Source organism: Triplophysa dalaica, chromosome 23 (assembly GCF_015846415.1).
Source record: "Triplophysa dalaica isolate WHDGS20190420 chromosome 23, ASM1584641v1, whole genome shotgun sequence".
Classification (NCBI taxonomy): domain Eukaryota; kingdom Metazoa; phylum Chordata; class Actinopteri; order Cypriniformes; family Nemacheilidae; genus Triplophysa; species Triplophysa dalaica.
Window position 1 is genome coordinate 1,264,297 of NC_079564.1, and position 12,559 is coordinate 1,276,855.

A 12,559-nucleotide genomic window follows, 5' to 3' on the forward strand; every position below is an offset into this window, starting at 1 on the left:
AAATGACAATAAACGGAGCAGCGAGCTGAACTGGATTCCAGGCCACTGGGGTTTGTTTCTGTAGCGTACCTCCGATGGTCACACATACGTAGAAGACGTTTACATTCGGGTCCAGTCTGGTTCGAAATAAAATGACGCTGGGTCGGGTCGGACTCGTGTCTAACTTTATTGGGTCTGTCTCGGGTCGGGTCTTTCGTTTCGGGTAAAAAGAGATTCAAGTCATTTCGTGTCGGGTAAAGATCTTTGACCCGAGAATACCTCTAGCACAAACACAACCTCAAATACACAGAATCTGATTTAACACCTATTACAACATGTGAAATTATAGAAATCTTTAGAGGCACTTTTAATGCGAGAACCACAGCCCCAAACACAGCCCTGAGGTACTTTCAGAAAAGCATAATTGGAGTATTTCACTTAATGGAAGCTAAAATGATGTCTCACCCAAAACCAGCTTTAAAATGTTCACATGGAATGTCCCTCTACGGCTTCATTTTAGAGTTTTACATTCAGTGTAAAAGTGTTACATTGTAACTGCAAAATAGATGAATTATAAAATACTAATGTTAATGTTCTTACTGACACACAAGACAAAGCGATAAAATGATCCTGTTATTAAGACAAACAACAGCTAAATGTTAATATTTTTTGTAACAAATGTTTACAAACAAAACTTTAAAACCCGTGCAAGCTAGCTCCTTGTAACTAAGTGGTTTCAATTTGTTTGGTTAAGTAAAGTTAAATACATTAATAATTGAAAACTGAAAGCTAAACTGTTTTCTTCTTTTTGATATGTACTACTAACATGCATAAGACAAATAACTGGTGTGGAATAAGTTTACGGATTCAACACATTCAGACAGAAAACACTGATAAATGTTTAATGTATAATGACAATTAAATCTCCAATATGTAATTATACATTTAATTAAAATAGAAAGGCATAATATTTGTTATTTTTTTACTCTTTAAACAAAGAATAAACCCTTCTTTAATGATGATAATAATAATAATAATAGTCAAATTTGACACCCTGTAACATGTAGTAAAATAAAAGACATCGTCCCTTAAAGCATCACCAAATGAACATACCTGACATGGTTATCACAATATTTGGTGGTCTGGGGTCGGTTGAGGAGCACAATCCGCGCTGTGGAGTCTATCGGGTCCGCCTGTGATGTGGTTCCGCTCATCTCATCCTCTGCCTTGCGGTAGCCGGCGGCCGTGCACGCGGGTCCTGCACCGTTCGAGTGATGGGAGAGAGGCGAGGCTAGCGTGAGTGTGCGTGGAAGACAGGAGGTAGAAGACACATAGAAATGTGGTTTACAGTTCAGTGCGCTGGCCACTAACACTACTACTGCTTTCTGATGCAAGGCTATGACGTTGCGCGTGCACCGCCCCCCCCTTTCAATTTGCCCATCATCATCCTCATCATCCTCATCCGAAAGCTCCGTCACCAATACAGCACGCGCGCTGCGCCCACGGGAGCCTCTTTATACAATGTGCTGATGGGCGCACAATGGCGCAGCAAACAGCGCGAGCTTGTCACCTTTGTAGAAACCTTGTGCGTTTGTTTATCTTTATAAAAGCCTCTTTATTCGGTGGACAACACGTGCACGTTCCCGATATGCTGGAAAAAATGCAAAGGAGAAAACGGCTGCGTTCCTAAAGTAACGCGCATCCTACGTAGATAGTATTTTGGGTACCTCGCATCGAATGCATTAGAAGCGCGTTGAGTTTTGAAACGCAACCACGTATCGCACAGATGCGATCGCCAAATGGATATTTTCCGCACGTAATAAATAATGTAGGCTCGGTAAATAACAGCTCTGTCTGGATGTGACAGGAGAGTTTACCCAGCTGGTGCATGATCGAAAGCGGGCGTGGATAGATGGACTACACGCGTCACTTCTCCAATTCCAGACAAAAGCCCCAAACCCTGTCCCACCGTGTCATCTGGGTCGCCTTCGGCTAGACGTTTTTATACGGCTCCACTCCGTTGTGTCTTTTCAGTTGGCTAACAGAAGAAAACGAGTCTCTTCTCAGTCGCGCTAAGTCTAAACTACATCGTCTCCTTCAGACTAGAGAACACAAAAGCCTTACATTTAAAGGCGCAGACACTGCTGGAGGGCCACGGGTGTCTGGAGCCACAATTGTCGGATCCGAGGGATCATATATAAACGGGCTCGTTGAGTTGCTTCCTCTTCATTTGCTCCCCATAGATTCTTGAATGAAAAAATTTCAAGCAGTTGATGTCCTGGGGCGTCAAACGGTTGATCTTACATTTTTCACAAAATAGTTTCCGTAAAATTATGCATGCCTATGTGTTAATACAAAACATGTCTTAACGTCTGCTGACAGGACAGGTAAGAAGGCAGTACTACAAAAAGGTGTGTCTTAAATACCTCCATGCTAGCTCATGTCTAAATGCTCATGAGATATGCTTAGGTAAGGGTATGTTGGCAGATTTTTTAATAAACAATGAGACTTTGTAGAACAAGGGTTAGCAACCGCTCAAAACATCATACGCCTTCAACTACTGGTCAACCACGCAAAACTATAAACAATAGAGATTGTCTGTATAAATACTCACAAAATCATGCGGAGGGGTTGTATCACATTAATTTCTGAGAATGTGTTTGGCAGGATGCGATTGCTTGTAAACAGGTGCAGACTATAAATATTGCATTTCTATGGTGTCAAACTGTAAAAGCATGCACGTTTACTCTCTTTGTACCATTACAGCATGCTGGTGGCTCCGTTTAGTTACCTATAACCAGACCCGCCTCATAAAATAAACATACAAAGCAAAGTCCACCGTAGAGGTCCTCCAAGAGTGAAGAGTAATGAGATTTCCCCTGCAGCACCTACTGTGGACCAGGGGCCAGATTCACAAAACTGTTCTAAAGACAAAATCTAAGATTGTTCGTAAGATCGATTAGAGGAAGTTCGTAATAGCGATCTGTCAAACATTTCTTAAAACGTTCTCAAATATTTTCCTAAGAACGTCTTCATTTTTGTCGTAAGAATAAAATAATATGATTACAATCGCTTGCTCAAGTGGTAACTAGATGTTTATCTAATAAACTTTATGCGTGTAAAAATAAGCACATTGATTACTTATGTAGTATATATGCTGTATATTCGCATTAAACGTCATTTATGATCGGATGATTGCTAATATGTTGGCAAGCTTTGAAAATTATACTTATTATAATACTTTTTGTGTTTTACTACGGCATAATACTTGTGACCCTATCCGTTTCGAGTCATCACTTTGCCCCAGAATATTGTAAAAAGCACTATAATAATGAAAGCTAAAGTGAGGGAGCTAGACCTTATCATTACTAATATTCCTTAATGGCAAGCAAACGTCAAAATTATGATTCTGGCTCAAAACAATACACGTCACATGTGAGCAACCAAATATATGTATTAAACATCTTACCTTTTAAGATTTAAGACCACCGTAATTTTAAGATGATATTTACGACCGCTTTTGTTTAGAGAATTTGATTCTTCTCAATTTTTTCCTAAAATTAATCTTGAGAACATTTCTAAGAACTCTCTTCAGAAGTTTTTTTTCGGGAATACGTAACATTCCCCACTTTTTTCATTTATTAGAATTTAAGAAGAAACATGGCAGTTAAGAAGGATTTTCTTCTTAAGAATGTTTTGTGAATGCGGCCCCAGGACCAATGAATCAGATATGACCCAACGCATCTCTTATCTCTGTAAAATCAACTCTCTTCCTCTTACACAATCTGTACAATAATTTTCTGGACCGACATGCTGCTGATTCCACAGTTCTGTGGTGTTAAGCAGGTACTAAAAGTTCATCTGCTTGGCTCTTTGTGGACAAATAAAGCTTTCATCTGTTGCTGAATAAAATTCAGGCCGCTCTCATGGGTCGTTTATCGATCATTAGAGTGAATCTCTGAGTAGCGAGTTGAAAGAATAAACGTACACTGTACACATAACAAACTTAACACTTTCAGAATGGGCACACAGACTCCATGATAATGAATAAGAACATCATTCAAAACTGTGTTATCAGAGATGATACTGATAATTCTGTACAGCTGTATTGTTCTTCTGATGTTTTTGGCCCTCAAATAAATAACAAAAGAAGAAATCTAAATAGTTTGTTAAGATTATATGGCTGGCAGCACATTATAAATGATGGAGTGTCTCCTTCAAATACAGCCAACACTGTCACTACTAATAATGCAGTTTTAGCTTAAAAACGTTGTGATATCCGAAAATTAAAGCATACCACAAACAAGGCAAACCCTTATCTGCATAATAATATCTAATGCTGTGATCATATTACCATGAATGCATTTACATTTATACATTCATAAAAAACGTTATTAAAGAATCATGGGCCGCCCAATCAGAAAGAGGTAAAAAGAAGCATCAAAAATGAGAATAACAGATCAATTTGGAACACTTTTGCTTGCTATGTGCAGTGCTGTAAAGTCATTCCAGAATCCAAATGAATTGAAAAATACGTTTTAACAAGATTCCTGATGATCTCCATCTGACAACAGTCGGTAATCTAATGCAGCCAAAGAAGTTATTGAAGGATAGGGGAAGTTTAAAACTACAGTATGTTGGAGACATAAACGCAAACACAAACTATGAGCTGATTTGACTGATAAAGTGCACAGCAGCTAAAAATAGTCAGTTTAAAGTGATGGTTCACCCAAAAAAAGAAATTCCGTCACCATTTACTCACCCTCCTGTCATTTTAAACCTGTATTTTAAACCTGAGATATTTTAAAGAAAGTTGGTAACTGAACTGTGCTGGCACGCAAAACCCAGGTCAATTGGTGCCAGTTAACAGCATTCTTCAAAAGATCTTATTTTGTGTTCTGCAGAAGTCATACAGGGTTGAAATGACAAGAGGGTGAGTAAATAATGACAGAATTTACATTTTTGATCATGAAAACTATATTCTGTATTCTAGCTATTGTATGCACAAAAAGCTTTTGCCGTTGTACTAAATTGTGTGAAATGACCTCTTTAAAGCATCCAGCTGTGACTCTATGCTTGACCTAAGTATACTCAGCCATCTAAAACTGATGCTTATGTTTACATTACATATCATCGTTTAACAAGTCAATAACATACATACAATAACATGCATAACTGAGCGCAGCTGTGACACGTCAGAGGAGATCTGGCCCTCCCGGCTGAGACTGGTTTATCCCGAGGTTTTTTTTCTCCATTTATTTATCATTGGAGTTTGGGTTCCTTGTTGGCTGGCTTGCTCACGGGGAGACTGCATTTATTTGATATTGTTTACTAGAATGAACTGTGCTTTGCATTTTCTGTATTTTTCTACTGTAAAGCTGCTTTGGAACAATCCACATTGTGAAAAGCGCTTTATAAACAAAATTGAATTGAATTAACATACAGTAAGTGCTTGTTATTAGCAATGTCTAAAACTACAACTGAGTTTAACTTTGACCCTAAGCACACTGAGAGGTGAGTGTGGTCATTTGGCCATCCGCCAGCTTTCAACACTAAAAAGCAGCTTGCTTTTAAATTATGAATAGACCTGGTTTGCATTATTCATCTATACGCCTTTGTAACCATGCTCATTTTACCAGCATGCATTCATTCAGCGGCCATCTCCAATTGCATGCAATATCACTGCCCATCTCTCCGTCGCATTATGCTTTGATTAGTCTTCGGTCTCGCTGTTCAAACGGGTGTCGAATTCTATTGTTTGTAGAATTTTTGCTGCCGCTACACACCGGGATTGAAACGGGGTCATAAGGACAGCGAGCCGGTGTTCTGTCGAATCGTCCCACCCTGTCAGATTTTCCTACCGCAGGGCAAAACATTACATAATCTAATCCACATCGACAAAATAAACTGGTAGGATGTTTTTACAATGCAAAATACCCTGTCCGCTTAAAATAAACACATAAAATAAATGTACAGCGTAAATACCCACGCAGATAATCCTACCAGCATAAAAGAAACATGTAGGATTAATTTACAGCGCAACACCCCATCAAATTGTACTATCAGTATTAAATAAATACTGTGTGTAGAAATATTTAACAATGAAAATACACTTCCAGATTCCCGTAGGAGTATAAAATAAATAGGTAGGATGGTTTTATAGTGTAAGAACGTGACCTAAAATTGATGTGCGCATAAGGATAATCTGAAGGGTAGGATGACATTTCAGGACAACGACACATGCGGTACAGCAGATATATGATGAACGCAACACAAGCTCCTAATATTCATAAAAAGTGTACAGCAGTGTTAACCGTTTTTATCATGGAAGATATTTTGATACTAATATTGTTGATATTGAAACCAATATTAAATACTCTATGAGATGCAGTAGATATTATAGGCCCTATATAATATTAGCCACATAACCCATTATCTCAAAATTCAAAATGATCAGATGTCTTAACTTATTTATTAAAAATAATTAGGCAACGTGATTTAAAAATAAATATCAAAGAATAACAATAAAACACCTAAAATAATGGTCACATTTAACTTTTTTAGTTACTTACAAGAGTGAAATAAATGCACATAATGCTCTTTTCTCCTGATTCTCAGACTGCTTCTGTACTCAATTTCTGCACAAATATGGGTAGAAGTTATACTTTGAAGCTCACGTAATACGTTAACTTGAATGCCAAATATATAAAAACACAATATGACAATATCTATCCTACAATAATATCAGAATAATCAATATTTATATTTGTTTATCTCTAATTCTCACTTGCTCACAAATGGCCACTCAAGCAGAAGTTCGGAAACTCATTACCTACAGAGCCCCGCCTAGACCATGTGTGCCCTCTGGGTGACATGTTGGTCCTGTTGCCAAGGTGACCCGCAGATCCCAGTTGGCCCCAAGGTTGGGAGAGAGCAGTGCGCTTGCAGCCTGGGTTGCTATGACGATGAAAAGGTGAATGAGAAATGAAAGCCTCTGGCAGATGCCATGTCCTGGGTGGCTAATCCTCTTTCTATGAGCTCTGCAACTTCACCTGCATCTAATCCTGACCAGGGTTTATCCCAGAGTGTAGGTGAGATTGTTCACTGCTCCACCAGGCACGTCAGCGCCCCACAACACCATGCGAAAGCCATGCATACATCGCGGTCTAACCCCTCGCTTAATAAATAACATACACACACCAGAATGACGGTTAGTTTTTTTAATGCATGCATGAATTCTGTTGCATCCCTTGATGAACATCTATGCAAGAGTGAGATTATTGAGAGAACTGAATTATGTTTTAGTGTGTGTGTGTATGTGCGCGTGTGTGTAGAGACCCGCTTGACAAAAAAAATGTTTAACCCAGCCTAGGATGTTAAATTGAAAGATCATCTAAGGGGCGATTCACATTTCGCATCTTTAGCATGTGCACTAGAGAAAGCCGCGCGGCTCACGCGTAATGTGAATTGTTGCTTAAGTCGGCAAGGACCAGGTGAAACCAGATAACTGGCAACCCATCTCAGGCTGGTTTAAGACTTTTATGCTGCAGGTGCAAGTTAGCTTTATTAGTTCACCCATGCAGTGCAGGCTGATGGAAGGGTGTTTATCATGCACTGCTACGGCTCCGGGGGCAGCATCCTGCTTTGGGAGGGCACTCACTTTTCTCAAACCTGTCTGCCAGAAGAGAATGCATGTTGGAGCCTGTGGGCTGGTCCTGCCGGACGGGAGAGTCCTGGCTAAGAGGGGTCAACACTAACTGTTCTGGAGGAGCCCAACAAGAGTTGCCATAAGAAAAAACAACACATAAAACATCATCAGTCAGTTAAAGATCAAAACTGCCCTACAAAGACAAAGTGCAGTAACTACACATTTGGTCAAAATTAAGATAAGGTTTGAAGTAGGCTTTGTAACATCAGTTCTGTCTTTTGACCAGTCTCCTGGTTCAATTTTGTCCTGTTTCAGAGAAACGAGAGTGTCAAAATTGCACTTACTGACAGCAATGACTGGGTGGTGTGAAAACTTTGAAGGCATTTTTCTCAGTTTCAGTGTTTGTGTAGTTACTGCACTTTGCCTTTGTAGGGCAGAATACACTCTTAAAATGTGTTGTAAGGGTGCTTGTTATAAACACAACTCTTTCTTCATATAAAAAGTTTTTTCACAGCTTCATAAAACACTATGGCAAGAAGGAAGCAATTTGGATTTATAGGTTGGCGTGGATTTGTCACAGTTCGACTTCAATAATGTGTTAAATTCCCAGGCATTTAAAAATACTGTAGAGGACAAGATCAACTTTCACGTCCATTATAGTAAAAACATCAGCTTGTGTTGTGAAGCAATGGCATTTCGTAAGAAGTGAGCTGCGTTCGCTCAACTTAATCTCATAAACACAAAAGATAAACTCTACTGTAGTGCTCGGTTTTTATCTTACTGTTCCAGAGAACACACATACAGATAATGTCTAGCTTGCATCGTTAGTCTTTGGATGAAAGCTTTTGGCAAATGCAATGTTATAAATGCATAAAAGGTTTTCCACTGTTATGATATATTTTTTTAAATGTTGGTAGCCAAAAACCGTTGGTCAGTTTTCTGTTACCAACATTTTTCAAAATTGTATTTGTTTGTGTTCTACAGAAAAATGAAAGTCATATGGGTTTGAAATGAGAAGAGGATGTGTAAATAATGACAAAATGTTCATTTCCTATTCCTTTAATTTCCTGAATTTATTTGGTTATTAATGTTAAATGTTCAAACGTCAATGTTAAAGTGTGCACATTTATCACAATGTACTTGTACACAATGTGTTATATGCACACCAGAGAATAATTATATGCCAAACTTAGAATATGTATAATCTAAATATGTTTATTATTAATAAACATGTTAACTCCACAGGATATATTGAAACTGTATAAATTAATTTGTAATGTAGTTTATGTGTCGGCCAACACTTTTAATGTGATTTACTAGTATGCGTTTTTGATTTTTTTAATTTTAAGTAAGCAATCAATTTCATAAAAGCATGACCCATGTTTAAAGAGTTTCCAGATGCTGCCACCATGTGGTCTTTAAAAGTGACTGTGCAAAAACATTGCAAACTGTACAGATATGCACACAGTATGTGTGGTTATGTAATCCACCTTTGACATCAGAGGGTTCTTGTTTTTTCCATCATTGTACAAATCATGAAACTCCTAACTCACACTATTACAATTGTATTTATGAATGTGTTTATCACTTAAAGCTTAATTTGATTCTGTTCTACTTTTCAGCTCTGTCATACATGAACTGACCATATGGAGAGCGACGCAAAAGGCAAAAATCTGTCAGTCATCTGCTGAGGTGAGTTGAACTAAATGGATTACTGACCAAATAACCCTGTCCAAATACACTGGTTACTCCAAAGTTCTCAAATTTAAGGTACAGTGATAAAGTAGACAGATTGACGTTGCCAGGAAAACCAAAATGCTCTTTATTTGCATTAACAAATTAAATGAATGGCATCCAAAACGCCAGAACTGTGTATTTCACAGAATTACAAGTCAGCTTCCCAACAACATGGCCAACATTCTGGAACATGCCAGATCAGAGCAGGCCAAACTAAACATTTTGAACAAAGGTTCAGTGTAATCCACAATGCTTGTCTGTCAGACAGTCAGTCAAAAAACTTCTGCCTGTGACATTACCCACAATCCCCTGTCGAATGAACACATGCTGAACCAGATCTGCTGCCACATGCTGTCTCTCGAACCTGCCACCACGGTTCAAATATCAAGATACATGACTGCTGTTCGGCACATTAAGTGCTTTCAAATTTGCTGCGCACTATACTGAAGTCTGGGAAGTGATGTATTAAAGGTCCAACTTAGGCTCCCGATAATGATAATTGTCTCAATGGCACGTTTCCATTTACACTGAAGCTTTGAAAGGGACTGCAGGGAAGCAATATGTAATCTTTTCAGTGGCTTGATTATACACAATTTGACATTAAAAATCTTATTCACTTTAACAAAAAAAAACAATACACTAAAACCATATTCCTACATATTTTATATTCGGAATTAAATACAGTGCAATAGTGAACGTTATCAAATAAAGTCCTTATTTATTTATATACGTGTATATTAAATGTGTATAATATGTAATACCACAATTTTACAACGTTATATTTTAAACAGATACACATGATGTCAACAGGTGAGGCGGCCTTCTGTGAGCTTACAAAGTTAGAGCGCTTTAAGGAGTCACGTGTTACGCAGACTAAAATGAGCAACTTTCTCACCCTAAGGGCCCTGCAGATATTGATAAGATTCATTTTAATCGTTTCATGGTTTATCTCGAGAGAACACTTCCTCTCACACCCGCCCAATTGGTAGACAGCAAAACATCACCCTGGTAACCCATCTGTTTACACGGCGAAATTGACAGGTCACCTGGAACACAGCTCGCGCCAGCATCACATGAGCGCACAGGTGGAGCATGACTGATGCTGGGCGTTCCGATCTGTCATCGTTCACTGATGCATATAAACACACAGCTGCTGTACTGATGGAGGGCCGGGTTATTAATGTAAATACTGGGCCGCTTGTTTACCGCAAGCTAGAAGTAGGCGCAAATTTGTTATAGTACATTTATAAATGCACATCTCATGACAACGAAGAGAAATACAAGACATTCGCGCAAAGTGCACTGAAACCAACATGATGTATATATCGCAGGTCTGGCCAGATTATGTCACGCTTACCTCCCTCGCTGTGGATCTTCTTGGAGCGTCTGTTGAAGTACATTGTGCACGCATGTGTGGGGCTTCCAGGAGCGAGATGATGGCATGCTCGTGGTTCGGGAACTCACTGGGGGTATGCGGGACACAGGGATGCGGACTTTGATGGAGGCGACATGGTTCCCGATGATAGGTCACCCTCAACCGCGCGCACTGAAGTGGGCACGCGCTTCTGCCATCCTGCTAATCCGTCGCATGAACTTCACTAGTGAGAACGTATGAGCGAATCCGCGTGCGTTTCGTCATCAGACTCCGCCCGGCCGAGTTGTACGATGGTGCCAAGAAGCTGTGATATTGGTCGTTTCACCCTCTCTTTTTAAACCAGGAACAAATAAAGTAATACATGTAAATCACATGCAGCGCGCAGTTTAAAATGACAGATAGACGGACACAAAGGAGACTAATATTTTCCTAATCCATCTAGCGCGTGCACAGTAATTTAACGGGATACTTGATCTAAGAATGACATTAACTTCATTGTTTACTCACCCTCGTGTCATTTCAAACCTTTATAGACTTTTTTAGACTAAAGATTATATAGATATATATTAGACTTTTTTTAGACTAAAGATTATGTATATATATATTAGACTTTTTTAGACTAAAGATTATATATATATATATATATATATATATATATATATATATATATATATATATATATATATATATATATTAGACTTTTTTTAGACTAAAGATTATGTATGTATGTATATATATATATATATATATATATATATATATATATTAGACTAAAGATTACATATATATATATATATATATATAAGATTTTTTAGACTAAAGATTATGTATGTATATATATATATATATATATATATATATATATATTATACTTTTTTTAGACTAAAGATTATATATGTATATATATATATATATTAGACTTTTTTTAGACTAAAAATTACATATATATATCATAAATATATATATATATGTATATATATTAGACGTTTTTTAAGACTAATTATCATATACAAATATATATATATATATATTAGACTTTTTTAGACTAAAGATTATATATGTATATATTAGACTTTTTTTAGACTAAAGATTATATATACACATTAGACTTTTTTAGACTAAAGATTATATATATATATATATATATATATATTAGACTTTTTTTAGACAAAAGATTATGTATGTATGTATATATATATATATTAGACTTTTTTAAGACTAAAGATTATGTATGTATGTATATATATATATATATATATATATATTAGACTTTTTTTAGACTAAAGATTATGTATGTATGTATATATATATATTAGACTTTTTTTAGACTAAAAATTACATATATATATCATAAATATATATATATATATGTATATATATTAGACGTTTTTTAAGACTAATTATCATATACAAATATATATATATATATATTAGACTTTTTTAGACTAAAGATTATATATGTATATATTAGACTTTTTTTAGACTAAAGATTATATATACACATTAGACTTTTTTAGACTAAAGATTATATATATATATATATATATATATATTAGACTTTTTTTAGACAAAAGATTATGTATGTATGTATATATATATATATTAGACTTTTTTAAGACTAAAGATTATGTATGTATGTATATATATATATATATATATATATATATTAGACTTTTTTTAGACTAAAGATTATGTATGTATATATATATATATATTAGACTTTTTTTAGACTAAAAATTACATATATATATCATAAATATATATATATATATGTATATATATTAGACGTTTTTTAAGACTAATTATCATATACAAATATA

The 12,559-nt window shown here is 36.4% G+C and overlaps 1 protein-coding gene and 1 long non-coding RNA gene across 13 annotated transcripts in view; one reads left to right on the forward strand and one right to left on the reverse strand.

Annotated features, from left to right (window-relative positions):
- Positions 1 to 10,966, reverse strand: part of atp8a2 (ATPase phospholipid transporting 8A2) — a 49,139-nt gene extending 38,173 nt beyond the window's left edge. Inside the window, exons 1-5 of one of the 12 annotated variants that reach the window (XM_056738642.1) lie at positions 10,722 to 10,739; positions 7,640 to 7,741; positions 6,812 to 6,936; positions 6,552 to 6,617; positions 1,093 to 1,270 (exon numbers count right to left, since the gene is read on the reverse strand). In XM_056738642.1, the coding sequence (XP_056594620.1) occupies positions 1,093 to 1,270; positions 6,552 to 6,617; positions 6,812 to 6,854 (287 nt within the window). In that variant the 5' untranslated portion in view covers positions 6,855 to 6,936; positions 7,640 to 7,741; positions 10,722 to 10,739. The other 11 variants (XM_056738643.1, XM_056738641.1, XM_056738640.1 and 8 more) reach the window with 11 other exon arrangements.
- The window catches only part of LOC130413431 (uncharacterized), a 58,463-nt gene that overhangs the window by 41,607 nt on the left and 4,297 nt on the right, over positions 1 to 12,559 (forward strand). The window contains exon 5 of the long non-coding RNA XR_008905487.1: positions 9,250 to 9,319. This is a non-coding gene — a long non-coding RNA (uncharacterized LOC130413431). The remainder of the gene's footprint in view (positions 1 to 9,249; positions 9,320 to 12,559) is intronic.